The sequence below is a fragment of the Poecilia formosa genome, unplaced genomic scaffold (assembly GCF_000485575.1).
Source record: "Poecilia formosa unplaced genomic scaffold, Poecilia_formosa-5.1.2 Scaffold337, whole genome shotgun sequence".
NCBI lineage: Eukaryota > Metazoa > Chordata > Actinopteri > Cyprinodontiformes > Poeciliidae > Poecilia > Poecilia formosa.
In genome coordinates this window covers 276,643-294,261 of record NW_006800276.1, presented here as the reverse complement: position 1 = coordinate 294,261, position 17,619 = coordinate 276,643, and the positions used below count along the sequence as shown (strand labels likewise).

The following is a 17,619-nucleotide window of genomic DNA, read 5'->3' as shown; positions in this document are numbered from 1 at the left end:
ACATCCAGTTTGACTACAAACACTGATAAATACATGGATTTTTAATAAACTCTTCAACGATTTTTTGTTGCTGAAAAGACAAAAAAAAAAAATCTGGAAAAAGATTAAAGTTTAGAATGTTTTGTTATGTTTGAAGGATTTTTAGCTGCAGATGCATCTTTTGCGACAATCACTAATGTTTTATTACCCAAAACTGTATTTTAGGTAATAAATATATTATTATTTTTAGAAGTTCTTTGTTTGAATCCTGAAGTTCAACTCAGTGAAGCTAAAAGGAAAAGCAGAGCCGCAGCGTTTCAGAGGAGAAATGAAGTTTATTTATCTTCCACAGGTTTCTGTGTATCTACAGTGACAGCCCAGCAGGGGGCGCTCCTACCACCAGAACAGTGTCACGGTTTATAAATTACACAATAAATACAGGCAGGATGAGACCAGCACTGCACCGCGCCCTGGAGCAAGGCACTGAGGAGGAGGAGGAGAGCACATCTGGATCAGGACGACTCTGGGTCTGGATCCAGAGGTTAAAACACACATCTGGATTCAGAACCTGGAAAATATTTAAACACTTAAATTCAGGGCGTGAGGCACAAACAAAGAATCTGAAACATCTGGATCCAGACTGAAACGTCTGTACCAGGACTAAGAAATTCTGGGTCTAGAATGTGAAATGCTTGGATGGAGATTTGGAAACATCTGGATCACGAATGCAACACATTGGTAACATGAAACACCTGAAGAATCTGGATATCAGGATCCAGAATCTGAAACATCTGGACTATGAAATATGTGTAACAGGATTCGAAAACATCTGGAAAATCCAGATGCAGACATGAAAACATCTGAAGCTCAGAAACATCTGGATCCAGCGATGGAGAGAGCTCTAAGATATTAGAATCCAGGACCAAAAACATGTGGATGTAAACCTGTATGGATCTGGAACCAGATCCAGATCCAAACTCATACATCTCAGGATCCAGATCCACACACGTACAGATCCAGAATTTGAAATATTTAAAACAGAACTCAAAATGTCAGGAACAGACAAAAACATCTAGATCAAAACTCAGAGACATCTGGGCCCAGACTGTAAAACAAATGGATCTAGATGTTTATGAATCTGGATCCAGATGTTAACCATCTATAATCTGATCCAAACTTTGGAATATTAGGACTAAGAAACGGAACAATCTGTTCCAGAACCTGACAGATCTGATATGTCCACCGGGTCCAGAAAAACTCAGATGAAGATGCGGAAACATCTGGAACCAGACTGAAACACCTGGACAATGAAAACATGGGAATCAGGAGTTAGTCCAGACTCTGAGGAATCTGGAGCGGGTTCTGGAAACGTCTGGGTCCAGATTAAAACTGGAACCAAACACAAACAATCTGGAGCCAAAAATACAAACATCTGGAACAAGATTTGGAAACTTCCTAATCTAGAATCTGAACATCGACTGTAGAACGATAAAGATCAGTAGAAAAATGAAGCTGGAGAGAAAAAAAAGAAGAAACAAACAAACCGCGGCCTGATCTGAGATCAGCCGGTTGACCTCTGACCGGTTGACCTCTGACCGGTTGACCTCTGACCGGTTGACCTCTGACCGGTTGACCTCTGACCGGCTGACCTCTGACCGGCTGACCTCTGACCGGCCGCTGCGTCTTTAAGGCACCCATCGATAAATGTTCAGGTAAACTCTTTGAATCTCCACCAGATTGATCAGAAGGTTCAGTCTGTGATTGGTTGCCCCCTGCTGGTGCGTTGCAGACCTCCAGGGGGCGGGACTTCCTGGAATCTGACCAATCAGATCCAGCAGGGCGGTTCTGAACTGTTCAGAACCCAGTCAGGGTTCTGCTTCAATCTGATGGGTCGTTGTAGTTTCAAAATAAAACATTTTGGACCCAAAACCGTTGATGAGGCTGAAATGTTGGATCGGGTTCTGACCGGGTTTCATCAGAACCACAGCTGGTGTGAATCCTGTAAACTGGTTTAGTCCATCCAGAACCACAGGCACAGCTTTCTGGTTCTGGTCTGGGTGTTTGGGACATTAAAGGTTTGATTTTCTTTAAAGGATTCTGCTAGGTTCTGGTCTAAAACAGCAAACCCGGGGAGGTTCTGTTGGGTCGGCTGGCTCACCATATTCACCTAATAGTTCAGTGGTTCGGTTCTGGCTCACTCTGACCCAGAATCCAGCTCACAGAGCTGCTGCTGGACCTTGCTGTCCTGGTTCTACCAGAACCTGGTCAGGGTTCTGATCCAGTCTGAGAGGAATCTCCACCATCAACAGAACTCAGAACCAGTCTGTGGTTCTGTTGGAGCAGAGGAGATCCGGTTCTAATCAGTACTTGAAGATGTCATGATCCAAATGCATCGCCTCAACTGGGCCTGAGGTCCAGTTGGTTCCGACTCATCAGAACCTGGTGTCGCCTCCAAGGAGAGGCCCGTTGAAACGTCCTGGTCCTGATCCGGACTGATGGTTCTGGTTCTGATTCTTTTTTTGGACTGGTGGTTCTGGTTGGAGAGGGAAGGCACTCATGGATCATCTGATTGGTTCTTCTCCGGGTTGGAACCGGGAGGTTCCTGTAAAAGGTTCTGCCCGGTGTTTCTGAGGGCCGGTTCTGGTTCTGGTCCCGGTCGGGTCCGGTGGTTTCTGGCTGGACGGGGTAGAGAAAGGCAGCAGAGGTAGTAGGACAGCGGACAGCGGTTCCTAAGCAACAAAACAACAACCCAATTACAACGAGGCGGGACCAGAACCGGAGCGAAGGACATCGGGTCCAAATGGACCTTCAGAACCAACCTGCAGGCGGCTAGGCCTCGCTGGCGCTGCTGCTCCTCGTCAGCTCCTTGACGCCCTGCAGGATCCGCTTCATGTGTCCAACCTTCGTCACCCCGAGGTCCTGGAGGCGGACGGCGAGACGGACTGAGACCCAACGGACCGTCAGACCGACCAGCATCCAACCAAACATCCGACCAGACATCCGACCAACATCCGACCAAACATCCGACCAGCATCCGACCAAACATCCGACCAGCATCCGACCAGCATCCATCCAACATCCGACCAACGTCCGACCAAACGTCCGACCAAACATCCGACCAGCATCCGACCAAACATCCGACCAACATCCGACCAAACATCCGACCAACATCCGACCAAACATCCGACCAACATCCGACCAACATCCGACCAACATCCGATCACACATCCGATCACACATCCGATCACACATCCGTCCAGCATCCGACATGGGACATGTCCGACGCCCAACATCTGACCAGCTTCCATTCAAGTCCAAACATCTGTCCAGCATAGAAATATAAATCTAGCTCTAGATTGTTTGTCCTCTCTCTCTGTCTCTCTGTGTGTCCTCACCTTCAGGTCTCTCCTCTCCAGGTGGATCAGCTCGGCTCCTCGGACATCGTGTCCACTAAATATGTCCTTATACTCAGACAGACAGAGGAAGTCCAGCCAGGCCCCAACCTCCTCGGTTCCCCACTGGTGAACTGAGACACCCAGAAAGTGGTTCAGACAGACAGGAAGACCCAAACAGAGAAAAGACACCTTTATGCTGTGGTTCTGTGGTACCGGACCCTGTGGACAGACTGGACTGGTTCTGAGCTCACCTGGCAGCGACAGGGTGGCGCACATCTCTTTGTTCTTGTTGTTTTTGTCCTTCTTGAACTTTGAGACAAGACGAAATTTCCCGCTTTGACTCCGTTTGGAAAAGTCCGCCAGAGGACCCTGAACAGAGACAGACCCGAATCCTGAGTCGGTCCAAACTGAAACAGAACCCGGTCACTTGCTCTGCAGAACGGAGGGGGTTTACCTCCTGGTCCAACGGGTCGATGACGGGACACAACCAGGGGACGTCCGACAGGCGGCGGAGCTCCTGGGCCACAGAACCCAGAGCGGCGTTCAGCTGGTCCTGCTGAGGCGGGTCCAACTGCTGCACAGACACAGAACCACAATCAGAACTACAGAACCACGGTCAGAACCTGGAGCTACAATCAAAGCCTGGTTTTGGGTTTGTTAGAACCAGAACCAGGCCATCAAAACAAAGAAATCAGTTCTGGGTGATACTAATACAATGTCAACTGGGTCATAGAGGGAACCGGACCTCTGCAGTCCAACAGCTACCACCTGCTCAAAGTCCAAACATCCGGTCCAAATGTCCGTTCCACGTACAGACATGCATTCAAGCCGTCCAACGTCTAAAGATCCGTCCAACGTCTAAAGATCCGTCCAACGTCTAAAGATCCATCCAATGTCTAAAGATCGATCCAAACCTTCCAACATTCAAACAGTCCAAACATCCATCCAACAGTCTAAACCTGGACAGCAGGGTCCGGTTCTCCCTAAGACCCGGCGGATCTTGTTTCAGTTCTGGCAGTCCAGAACCAGAACAGAACCAAGTGATAGGAATCGGCTACCATGGACATCTTCCCGGCCAGGAGCAGTTCCGTCTCGCTGAGCAGAGCTTTGACATCGCTGACCATGTGGACCACAGAGCTGCAGCTAAGAGCCTGAAACACAGAAGGTTCCGGTCAGTCCACCAGAACTGCAGTGGGACAGGAGAGACGTTCCGGTCCAGCTGATGGACGTCTCCAGAGTGGCGGGGGACGCACCTCGGGGCTCTTGGCGTAGACCACGTCCATGGCCTTGGAGCTGGCGTTGACGGCGTGGGCCAGCTCCTGCTCCATGCTGTGGTGGAACTGGGCCACCTCCCGGATGCTGGAACCAGCAGAGACGGCGTCAGCGTCCGGACCGACGCAGGAGGACATTCGGAGGACATGAAGGACGTACCTGTGGATGAGGGCTCCAGCAGCCTGACCGAACTCACTGACCAGCAGCGCCTCGTCCTCAGAGACCGTCTCCGGCTGCGGCGGCAGGGACGGCTGAGGGAACTCACACTTCTGCTTGTCCTCCCAGGACTTCAGTGTGCTCTCAAACGCCTGCAGGACACAGAGACGCTCTGAGAACCCAGCCGGGCCTGGACTAGAACCAGGACCAGGCCCAGGCCCAAGACCAGGACCAGGCCCAGGCCCAAGACCAGGACCAGGACCAGGACCAGGCCCAGGACCAGGCCCAGGCCCAGGACCAGGACCAGGACCAGGCCCAGGACCAGGCCCAAGACCAGGACCAGGCCCAAGACCAGGACCAGGCCCAAGACCAGGACCAGTACCAGGCCCAGGCCCAAGACCAGGACCAAGACCAGGCCCAGGACCAGGCCCAGGACCAGGCCCAGGACCAGGACCAGGACCAGGACCAGGACCAGAACCAGGCCCAGGACCAGGCCCAGAACCAGGCCCAGAACCAGGCCCAGAACCAGAACCAGGACCAGAACCAGGCCCAGGCCCAGGCCCAGGCCCAGGACCAGGACCAGAACCAGGACAAGGACCAGGACCAGGACAAGGACCAGGCCCAGAACCAGAACCGGAACCAGGGTACAGACAACCAGCAGAGGGACTCACCCGGTCTCTGGTCAGGGTCTGGGTCCGGTTCTTGTGGATGATCTTAATGTAGCCGGGAGGCTGGATCCAGGCCTCCCCGTCCACCTGGACTGGGACTCCCTCGTCCCCAAGGACGGTTATCTTCACCGTCCGACACTGAGGAGCAGGGACACCGTGAGACACACAGGACAGGGACATGGAGGGACAGGAGACAGTTGGACAGTTGGACCGGTACCTGGGCGATGCGGTGGTGCTGCAGGTTGATGACCCTTGACACAGCCATCTGCATGCTGCCGAACACGGCGACCACCTCCAGGATCTTGTCGTCGAAGGACGGCGCCGTGAAGGTCTGAGGGACAAACGGACACCGGGACATCACTGGTCAGCCAGTCACTGGTCTCCCTCACGCTCCAGTTCTCCCAGTTTGTTTTCATAGCCACTAAACCCAGTGAGAACCGGAGCAGGGAACCGGACCAGAGACGGATCAGATGGACAGTTCTTACATCGTCCTCCTTGGTCCCGCCCCAGAAGTTGGTTCCCCCGGCGTAGCTGGGGATGTTGAGCACGGCGATGCCCTGCAGACTGGGCAGGGGGATCGGCCGCCCGTCACACTGCAGCAGAAACAGACGACACACTGAGTGACGCGCTGCCTGCCGCAGCCACATGGCTTACCGCGGCGCCGGTTCTGACCTCCAGCAGGACACGCTGCTCCAGGTTCTTGTAGGTTCTGTGCAGCAGCTCTTTGGTTCCCAAGACTCCGTACCACATCAAATTCTTTGTGCGACTCCTGAAGAGACAGAATCAGACATATGAGGAGAATATCATGGGAAAGAATTCAGTTTAAAACCACAGAGCTTCAGCTAACTGCGCCAGAATCAAAACGGATTTACCGAAAGGTTTCGTCTGATTGAAGGTCTGACAGACTTATAACGTTAAAATAACAACAAACTTTATTTTAGACATGAAGTTATGCGCTGGTATGACATCCTGGCCATGTTTTGCTAGCCGTAGCATCGTGCCTTTTGCTAATGTTAGCACAGTGTGCTAGCTGTTAGCTCATTTAGGTCAGAACCACAATGTGTGTTTTGAATAATAAACAGTTTGGCTTTTTTTGCGTTTCTTTCGTTTTGGGGAGCACATGATCCAAATGCATTCGGTGATGATAGCATTAGCTAACGCGCTCACTATGCTAACCATCTTGGAAGCCTTGTTTCCAAGATGTGTTCAGTCATGTTGTGGTAACATTTTCTGGATCCAACACGACAGACAAGTCGACCTTTGTTGACAACAAAAACTTTCTTTTGTTTTCAAAAACTCAGATCATTTAAGATATGTTCACTTTAAATTAGAAAGTTTTATGTTCCAGAATCAGCCTCATTTCTTCCCATTTCCCTTCCTCTGATCTGAATTGTTTGGGTTAATACACTCAACCACTTGGAGTTGATCCACTTGTAGCTTTAGCATTCTTGAACTTGGACTACAAAATTGGCATGTGAAATAAAAATGGCAGCTTCGTGAAATTGGTCAGTCGAAAGCCAAATACTGACATTATTGTACAAAACAATAAATCTGAATGGACCAAAAAATATGACCCAAATAAAATATAGAGATTTCTATGCAGAACTGGGAGAGACTGAATTAAACTTTTCTGAACTCCTTGAGACTTCAGTAGAGGGCTGAAATAGTGGACTTTGCATAACATCTCTCCTTTAAATACAATAATTTTCAATGAACAATTGTTTTTAGGTAATGAAGGTAAAGTTTTTTCTGAATTAAAAAGGTTTACTTTTATTTCCAGCTGTATGAAGACGTACCTGCACTTCTCCGGATGCTCGTCTCTCTTGTTGTTGAAGTCCAGCGTGATCTTAGCGTCGAGTCCGATGCCAAAGTAGTTGTTCATGACGCACTTCTCTGTGTAGCAGTCCCTGAAACAGAAACACGGCTGTTACACGCGTGCTTAGCCTGAAGGTAAAGGTGTGTGGTCGCGGCCTCACATGTTGTCGGCGTCGCAGCTGAACGGGTCGGCGTTGACCAGCAGCCGAGTGATGACCGAGCTGCTGGTCAGAGTCCCTGGAACACAGACACAAAGCTCCAGAACCTCACAGGAACTCATTCAGGTGAAGCAGGTGGAGAGCATCTTACCTGGATACAAGATCTTTGTGTTCAGCATAGGCATGTTGTCTCTACTTCCTGTATGGACAGGAAGTGAAGCGGAGCTTCCCGGTAACAGGCCACCTTTATGGATCAGTTTCTCGCACGGCGTCTTGCTGACTGAGAGCAGAGAGACAAACAGGTGAGCCTCTGCGTGTCCAAAACAAGTCTCACCTGTCCTCAGCTACCCGTCCTCACGTCTGCGGCTGCTGCGCTGCTTGGAGCTGAAAGACGACTGCAGGGACGACTTGTCCTCCTCCCCGTCTTCCTCCTCCTCCTCTTCAACCAGACCCACCTGCTGCTCAGAACGACCCACAGAGAAGACGTGCTGCTGGGTCTGAGCGTTCTGCTCGTCCACAGCTGCAACAAAAACAAACAAACCCAATCAATCACACCTGGAAATATATAGGTCACACCTGGATACACACAGTCACACCTGGATACACACCGGTCACCTGGATACACACCAGTCACACCTGGACACACATCAGTCACCTGGACACACATCAGTCACCTCTCGATACACATCAGTCACCTGGACACACACACTCACACCTGGACACACATCAGTCACACCTGGACACATTTGAGTCACCTGGACACAAACACTTAGACAACTGGAGACACTCAGCCGGAGACCCTGTCCTCCCTCCCAGGTGACCTACCTTTCTCTGTGTGCTCAATAATTTGTCGGATCGCCTTCTTCAGACTGTTGGCTCTCAACATCAGCTGCTCCCGAGGTTTAAAAATGGCGGCCGCTGCTGAAGGTGGCGGTGTGGCTCGTGGCGAACAGGGAGGGTGAGGAGGAGGAGCAGGATGAAGGAGAGGAGCCAGACTGACCACTTCCAGCTCCTCCTGTTCCTCAGCGATGGTCGGGGGAGGAGCCGGGGGGAGCACCGTCAAGGCCTGCGACTCCTCGTTCAGAGTCTTCAGCAGCGAGTCGAGTTTCTCCTTCAGAACGCCGCACTGCAGCACAAACATGACAACCTAAATACCATGACTGGAATTAGACAGAACTAAGACAGATCCGAACTAAAGCCCTGTCACCAGAGGCGTGGATTAAACTGGTGCTTCCACAGTCCACCCTGCCCACATTGGTCTCCATTTGCAGATACTTAGAGGTTCCTCCACATTTTGGAACAACCTCAGGGGGGCACAAGCCCGACCAACCCGGTACTGGACACAAGTGATCTGATGCCAGCAGGCTGCATTTGTTGACTGACCCGCCAAACAACAATGAGTCCACAGCAGTTGGAGAGAAGAAGAGCAAGAAATTGATGATTCCTTGGTTGGGGCAACCCACAATGAACAAAACCGAGATACTGAGAGATTTCGGAGAAACTGTCTGCTCAAAGGTACAGTAGCCAGATGACATCATCAGAGGGTTGACCACAGCTCCGGCATCCTTAGGGCTTGCCGACATTCTGGCCTATGTTCACGTCCAAATCGTGGGAAACAAAGTGCCAATGGAGACAAACTTAACTTGGCTGGAACCAAACCAGATGTTACCCAGCTACAATAAGACTTGACAATGAAGAAGGGGCTTTAGACTCGTACCTTTTTGGCCATGGCCTCAGACTCCTCCAAATTCTCTGTGTTCTTCTCATAAGCTTTACCAACACGAGCCACAAAGTCCTTGACGGTCTCACAGAGAACTCTGGGTCCAAACACACAAACACAGTCGGTTATAGAACTGCATGAGATCCGATGGTGGTTGTAAGAACTACAGCGGAGAGAAGACCCTACTTGGCTGAGGAGATGACGACTGAGTGCTGGTCTGAGGTCAGGATCTTCGTCAGGTGAGCAGCCACAGAATCCTCATAGGTCAGAATCTGCTGCACCTGAATCAGAGGATCAACTATTCAGAGAACCTGCTAGAAAACCTGCTTCAGGTCCGTTCATTAAGAGGTGAGTCTAACTTAGAGAAGGTTAGGAAGTGATGTCACATTACCTCAGAGTCATCACTGCAGTCCTCCGTGACGGTGGAAGCAGAGTGTTGCCGTGGAAATTTTGTCTCATAGACCATGATGCTCCACCTGAAGAATAAGGAGGGCAAACAGGTGTTAATGGTTCCCCTGGCATGCAGCACACGCCTGTCTGACATCACAGCCCTCACCTGTCCAGCATCTTGGTGCTGGCTCTCTCCAGTTTCTCCAGTATCTGAGGTAGCTGCGTGTCGTCATCGCAGGCTGAGCCCCAGCCCAGAACCCGAGCCAGGTCATTCCCGGTTCCGAGCGGAAGAACACCCATCTGACACTGAAACAGGAAAACCTCCTTAGAGTCGCTAAGCTCCGAAAACCTTTTCACCCTAAAGACTCTCACGGAGGCGTACTTGGGCTCAAAACGGAAGTCCGCCGGACAGAAAGGTTCATTTTTATGACTGCGTAGTCAGTGTCTGCTTGGCAGGAAACAATGTTTGTGTGCGACACCGTGATGATGAGGTTGATAGTAGGTGCAACCAGTTGCAAGGCCACTCAGTGTCGCACTAGCAGGTGTGTGGAGGAGGCTATGGTGGAGAGGAAACGGGTCAATTCACCTAACTTTCTCAACAAACCTGCTAGTATCCATGTGGATTGAGGAACATGAAGGAATTTGTCACGAGAAATTTTGGCAGTCTTAACCGTCTACAGTGTAGTCAGAGAATACGTACAGAATACAAACGGTACACCTAAGTACATGGGAGCCTTAAAGGGGCACCTCGGGAGGCAGCTCTGTTCCCATGACAACCTCACATCTGGTACCTGTTTGTGCAGCGTCAGAGCATCGATCTCGGACAGAACCCAGCCAACGCTGCCGTCTCCTCCACAAACCAGGATCCTGAAGGTGTCGAACTTCTGGAACAGCCGCAGACTGACAGAGAAACATGTTTATAGTTTCCTTACATATTTTCCTGAATAAACAAGCTTTTAGAGAGACAGAGACAGTGTCTCACCCCAGGTGAGGTCCTCCGTTCATCAGGTCAAACACCTGCGCCGGGTTCAGCAGCTGTTTGAACCGTCGCAGGAACTTCACGCCCTGATTGTCTCCGCTTTTAGAGTTGACAAAAACCAGCAGAGGACTGGTGCAGGATGGAGGACAGGACGCCTTCCAGAAACCTGGAGACAACAACCAGACGTTTCAGTTTTATTCATGCAGTAACTGCGTTTGACCACTGGAGGGCAGCGGTGCATCCCTCACCATCAGAGTCGATGCTGTTGAGCGCCGTTGGAGGAATGACGGACACTTTGCACTGGCCCAGAGGACACTTGGACGACAGCTGCTCCTTACAGCCTGAGTGCACCTGCAGACAAAGCACACCTGAGGCTCAGCGCATCCAACGGCAGCACACCTGATCAGGTAGGTGTGTGTGTCTAACCATGGCTTTACACCAGAGACACCTCCAGTCCTGCAGCCGGAGGACGCTGCCGCATGTCTTATCGCAGACGCTACACTTAGCAGAGACAGGAAGGTTCCCCTCCAACCACTGATGAGGCATCGACACCTGGAGACACAGGTGAGGGAGGACAGGTGAGGACACCAGGTGAGAGGACAGGCATAGACGACATGCATCAGAGGAATCAGGTGTGCATCTCTTGGTGTCTCACCCCGTCTTCGTCCTCAATGATGTCCTTCCCGATTGAAGCCAGAGTTGTCCACTTACAGTTGTTTGTGGCTCGGACCGCACAACGCTTATGAGCCTTAAACTTACACACTGCAGCGCACACGCACGCACACACACACACACACACACACACACACACACACACACACACACACACAGTTAGAGTGCATCAGGGTGAATCTGAACAGCTGCTTAGTGGTGTGAAGTTGTGTGTTTATTGTCCAGCTATGGGTGGTTTTGCATTTATTGTGTAGTCGTGTTTAGTGTGTATATGTGTCTCTAGTTGTATCTAGTTGTGTGTAGTTGTGTGTTTATTGTGTAGTTGTGTGTTTATTGTGTAGTTGTGTGTCCGTACCTTCACAGGACAGGCCGTGGGACGTGACCCCTGACAGCGCCTCCCTGCACACGTTGCAGTACGTCGGTCTGGCGTGGGAACAGGCGTACCAGTTGTGCATCCCACTGAAGTGGTCCATGCTGTACTGGGTGGACTGGGAGACAGAGACACGGTGAGCAGCACAAACTGGGACGCAGCTGCAGTCTGCTGTGAGGAAGCCGGTCTGACCTCATAGTTCTGCCTGTTCTGGACGCTGCGCAGCGCCGCCATCCACTCCTCCATCTCCTTCCTGTTGTCAGCACACAGAATGAGGCGTCTGCAGGGGGTGATCACCTGGAGGCCAGGTATGGGGTCAAAGGTCAGGTCAGAGTTTGGAATACAAACTGGAGAATGATCATCTGATTGTGTTTGAGATGAAGATCAGACAAGAAACTCTGGCCTTATCAGATTCTACTAAGGCCTCATCAGGACCTCATTCAGACTTTAATGAGATCTCACTGAGTCTTCAGCAGAACCTCAATAAGACCTCAAAGAAACCACATTAAGGCACCACTAAGACCAGCTAGGACTCCTCAGGCCGTCCTTTTGAACTCACTGGTCTCTAAAAAACCTCGTTAGGTCTCTGTCAGGAAACTGGTCAGACCTCACTGGGAGCTTGTTGAAAGTTTGTTGTGAAACTGTTATGACGTAATCCTGTTTCAGTTTTCCATGCCCATGCGGTTTGTCCTGGAAGCTGGAAACAGTAAATTTGTTGTTTTTCCTGTTTTCAGGAAGCAGCTTTAACAGCTTTCAGAAAACATCAACCTCATGACTCGGACCTCTGGACCGGCTCCACAGAACCTTCAGAAACACTCTGACCTTCTGCCACCAGAACATCTCAGACTGTCCACACAAACTAAATGAATCCAGTGTCCGTGTTCGGACAAACCAGCAGTTTAATTCTGATTATCTCACTGGAGTTGAGTCGGCAGGAATGTGTGTGAGTGACGTAGACATCCACTTCCTGTCAGATGTTCAACAATGAAGCCTCTGTTCCCACGGCGACAGAAATAGACCCAGTAAAAGAAGAATCTGCTGATCCAGCTCCCTGACCACCATCTGCCTGAGGAGAGCAGATGGTGGTCTAACCATGGCTTTACACCAGAGACACCAGGAGAAGAAGATCTCCTGGATCTTCTTCACTGTTCCCAAACCAGTTTCTGGCGTCCCAGTTCAGCCACTCATTCAGCCTTACTGGGAACCAGTTCTGTTGTGGTCCATTAGGTGGGATCCGTCATGGATCTCTGGCGTCGATGTGGCCTGACGTCAGCTCCAGCTCTGAATATGAAAACAGAACATTTTTCCAGCAATTTCAGGAATATTCAGTCCTGAACACGGACAGACTGCTGAGGAATGCTGTCAGAGCCAGAGGCCGGTTCTGGCCCGAGGCCCGGACTGAATGCTGGACCTTCGCCTGCATCTCTGCTTCATATCTCATCATCACTAACTGAGTTCCACTGACCACAGAACTGCACAAATTGGAATTATAAAAATAAATTTGCTGGAATTTAAAGGAAAAACGGCAATTCTGAGAAAGGTTTCTGCGGTAGGAAGAGGCGGCCAGTCGAACTACTTTTATCACATCAGACGAGTCACATGACCAACAACCAAGATGAAGGCGACGACAGGAAGTGGCTGTAATGACGAACTTATTCACGTATAATTTTAATTTAGTTTCTTATTTGATGGAAGCACTGCGATTACAAAATGTAACTTTTTCGACTTTAGCAGAATATTAACAAAGAGATCTGAAATAAAAACGCAGCCGCAGAGGTTCTGGTTCTGATCCGACAGCCCAGACATTGACCCAAACCTCTTAGCCATCTGATGTTCTCTGAGGAACCCAGAGTCTCAGAATCCATGTTTACAGTTCAGGAACCGTCCAACCCGACCGACCCGCTTGGATAAAGAACCTTCCAACTGGGTAAGATGTTCTCCAAACAGCTGGGATGAGAATTCTGGACATAACGAGTCAGAAAGCCCAGTCAGAGTCCCGGTCGGTACCAGTGGACCTGCAGATCGGACCCATCCGAGCTTTAAAAGTTGATGATCACATTCTGACCATCATCATCATCAGTGCAAGTCAGAGCAGAGAAACAAACTGAACAAACGGATCGGATCAGAACCTGACGGACCAATCAGCTGTCTTACCGACCCGAGGTTCTCCTGAGCGTCTGGACCCGGATCCCAGTCTGAGACTCGCTGCTCTTTGATCCTCCTGCTGTTTTTCCCTTCACTCTCCCCTCCCACCTCCCTAAAAACAGCAGCTCATGCCCACTTCCTGTCTGACGTCTCACACACACACACACACACACACACACACACACACACACACTGCTTACGAGAACATGCATCCTGCAGGCTATAAATACACTCCACCACATGATCAGTCACACAAACACACACACCGCCTAACCCTGTGGCTAACCATCTGCAGCCTCACTAACAGGAAGTGACATCACTTCAAGCAAAAATACACACGTAGAAAAAGGGAAAATAAAAATAAATACTAATTTCAAATTATAATTTACATATTTTGTGAGATACTTGGATATAACATCTATGTTCATATCTGTCTCTGTCTGTTTTATTTTGTTTTAAATAAATTTATAGGGGAAAAAATAAAGCATGTGAGGAGAGGAAATGGAACTACTATGTTTACCCCTTTCAAAATAAGAGCATGAATATAAACATCCATTAACTTGAAGAATTCTTAACAGTCGAGACCCAAAAATATCAAACTTTATTTAACTGAAAGTTTACAAAACAGTAAATTAGTGATTTAAATTTTATCTGGAAAAAAAAAAGAATTTAGGGAAAACTAAGTCCACTAAATGTTTTTAAATTTAGCAAAAAAGACTAAAGTGATAAACAAAAAGTTAGCTCTGCTTAGTAGAAGTTTACCCAGCAACTTTTCCACTGCTGGGACTACTTTCAGTGGTGGAAGGATCGTGTTTGGACTCACAGTGAAGCTGTTGTTGACGTTCTTGGTGCTGGACTCGGCCACGCTGGCGTCAGTCAGGTCCACCTCGTCAAAGATGATCGACTGCAGAGAGACACGTCACTGCTAATCCATCCCAACCAATCAGGAGATCAAACTCAGGCTCCGCCCACTCTTCATCCCGACCTGACCACTCACCTTGCTGGTCTGAGCGTAGTACAGAGTCCTTCCTCGTAGCTTGAAGTATCGTCTCTTCCAGCGCTGAAAGGAGTTTGTTTGTTTCAGGAGCGTTCCTTCCTTCAGGACGGTCTGTAGAGAGGGGGTGGAGCTTGACTGATTGATTGATTGATTATTAGATTGGATGGATGGATGGAGTTCCTCTGGGCAGTGGCTGGGTTAAAGCTGCTCTCCAACCAGCTACACCTGGACTCTCTGGACTCACCTGGAGGCCATCTTAAACAGTTTAAAGAGGCAAACAAGGTTCCCTGTAGGGGTTAAAGGTCAGATTGCTTTGATCATGTGAACATTCAGAAGGAGTGCTGTGGATAAAACCACCAAGCCATTCCTTGTTATTCCCACATGACTCATTCTCCATGTGTTTAACTCCAGCCAAGAAAAAAGGCAGCTTTAAATAGAAACTCCAGTTAGGCCTGCTGAACCCAGCCACCGCTGCCTTCAGGGGCCATAGGAACTCTCAGCTTCACAGCGCAATCCTCAGATAATCAATTTATCTATTTGGATCAGAATGTTTTCAGGTGCACAAAGTTGCATTTATATGACTCTTGTTTATTTTTACATTAACGTGTAATTTATGTTACATTGTCACAACAAAAAGTCTAAGAAAAACTTTAAATTACCGCGAAAACTAAAGATAGTTGATTTTATACAATTTTCTGTAGCTCAGAGTCTCAGAATGTTTTATTTTTCCCGAGATCTTAGCGCATCCGTCACATTTATCAGTGATGATCAGAACAGTTCGCCTCTTTCAGCAGAACCGAGCCCGAATAAACATCTGTTCCAACAGCAGGAACATTGCCCAGGCTGTGAAGGCTCCCACCCCGCCTTACAACTCTCCACTGCCCGGGTGGGCACGGTGGAGGACCCTGAGACCTAGTTTGGTCAACCAGGCCTCCGCATTACTGGACGGAACCATATTCTCTCTAGTCAGTGTTTCTCGGGAATAATTTTAAATTCCTAATTTTTTTACGCCTTAATTCCGCAAAATATTATCTAAATGCTATAGGTTGATAAAAAATTAAACTGAACCAAAATAGTTATTTATTTAATCTTGTGAAATAATTTACCGGTGGAGTCGTTGAACATCAACAGGTTCTGATCCACAAATATTTCGGTGTTCTGTCGGAAAGGAGCACGCTCGGACCATTCCACCTAAAATCTGCCTCCTTTAAACTTGAATCTATACATAAGTTTCAGTTTCTGCACATTAATGTGATTTTTATCGCAGGTACACTAAAACACCTTTACTCTAATTCGGCACTATTAAAACTCACAAGCATCCCAAGGTTCCGTAGTTTTCTACTTGAATAAACCCGCTACCCAAACACAAGTTAAAAGCTTTCAGATCAAATTTTGATTGATCTAAAAAATAAATAAATAAAAATAAATAAAAATAAAAGGGGTGACAAATTTAATTTTACGGCGTTCAAATGATAGAAACAAAATCAGGCTTTAATTCGGCATCATTTGTTCCGCAACCCAGTTCCGTTATCTCCCGGAAATGAGAAATAGTAGCAAGCTCCATTTAAAATCTTTAGGAAAACAAATTTAACAAATGTTTAAAACATAAACAGGTTCAAACTCGGATCCTAAAGCGGTCAGAGAACAGAAATATACACACTCTTTAATACGGCTTCATAAAAAAACTAAAATATCAACCGAGATTCTGGATAATCGTTTAGGTAAATAAACAAACCAATATCCAGTTGATTCTACATTCATTGAAAATTTTAATTATTCTCTTTTATCGAACTCTGGATATAACTGAATGTAAAAGACAAATATAACCATACTCTTTAATTCGGCGTCAATTAAAATGATTCAAAAGCCCATATTCTGGTTCCAGTAGCCTCAGTGAGCTGACTGCGGCCGCATACTTCGAGTAGCGGATGAGGGTAGAAGGTGTCAAAAGTTTCGGTAGCAGAGAGATATTTATAAACTCAGTGACGGTCTGTTCTACGACGGATCAGAGAACAGTCTGTATGCTACCATAGAATGATCATGTTCATTTTTTAAAAGTTTGCAAAACAACTTCTTCAGGCCTGTTAGTATAAAAGTGCCAGTTTTTCTCCGGGGGTTTGGCGCCCCAGTGTTCCATCGGCCAGAGCGGAGCAGCCCGGGGCTTTGCGGGGCCCACTCCGCTGAATGACCAGTGATACCCCGCTATAAGCCCCTCAGTTGTCACCCTTTCATACCTTGCTGCGGATCTGACCAGACGTCGACACTTTCCGGATGAGTTTCTGCGGAGATCCGGGCTCCTGCTCGGGCTCGCTGTCCGAGGACTCGTCCGGACACCGGGCCGCAGTGGAGTCCGGTCCCCCTGCCTCCGCCATCCTGTCATCATCAGGCCCCCGATGAGTAGCGGAGAAGCAGCTCCCCCTAGCGGCGAACAGTGGGCAGCACAGCAGCGAGGCTGAGAGCGGTGCATACCGCCCCCTGCTGGCGAATCTTTAACATTACAAGAATAATAGCAATTTTACAAACTGTATTAAAAACGACTCATGTTTCACTGTTTGACATGAAATCCTACCAAACCTTCCAAGTTTTAGGCAAGTTAGGATGGCCAAAATTATTTCTGTTGCTAATTTAATGAATATTTATCTGAGAATACTTAAAATTGAGAGGCTTACATACATTACGTAAATATTTGGAAGAATTACCTAAGCATAGAAGTTTTAGATATCCTTCCACAAAGCTTTTTACAGTAATTTGATGGAGTTTAGTTTAATTCCATCTGACAGTTCTGGTGTAGTCCTACATCAGACCAAACACTTTAAGTTTAGCTTATTTACGCCAAAGAAATGTTTCCTAAAATGTAATCTTTTTGTCTTTTTTGAGTGCATTTGCAAACTATAATCTGATTT

The 17,619-nt window shown here is 48.4% G+C and overlaps 1 protein-coding gene across 2 annotated transcripts; it reads right to left on the bottom strand.

Annotated features, from left to right (window-relative positions):
* Positions 1–294: 294 nt before the first annotated feature.
* On the bottom strand, positions 295–17,108 carry dgkd (diacylglycerol kinase delta). Of its 2 annotated transcripts, none has more exons than XR_477764.2 (31): positions 16,951–17,108; positions 14,717–14,827; positions 14,543–14,623; positions 11,767–11,871; positions 11,560–11,692; positions 11,188–11,294; positions 10,959–11,084; positions 10,781–10,883; positions 10,536–10,698; positions 10,345–10,453; positions 9,720–9,859; positions 9,555–9,639; positions 9,350–9,444; positions 9,161–9,260; positions 8,269–8,569; positions 7,802–7,963; positions 7,595–7,723; positions 7,447–7,522; positions 7,267–7,377; positions 6,143–6,239; positions 5,956–6,063; positions 5,688–5,801; positions 5,474–5,608; positions 4,806–4,954; positions 4,628–4,733; positions 4,433–4,525; positions 3,829–3,948; positions 3,626–3,743; positions 2,799–2,898; positions 1,629–2,708; positions 295–1,568 (listed from the first exon to the last, which is right to left on the bottom strand). XR_477764.2 is itself a non-coding variant. In XM_007573684.2 (31 exons), exons 1-30 carry the CDS (start codon positions 17,086–17,088, stop codon positions 2,809–2,811), a joined length of 3,636 nt encoding a protein of 1,211 aa, XP_007573746.1. In that variant the 5' UTR covers positions 17,089–17,108; the 3' UTR covers positions 2,611–2,708; positions 2,799–2,808. The 2 variants fall into 2 exon arrangements, 1 of the variants encoding a protein (XP_007573746.1); XM_007573684.2 differs by lacking the exon at positions 295–1,568 and adding an exon at positions 3,375–3,505 and having other exon boundaries at positions 2,611–2,708.
* Between the last annotated feature and the right edge of the window lie 511 nt (positions 17,109–17,619).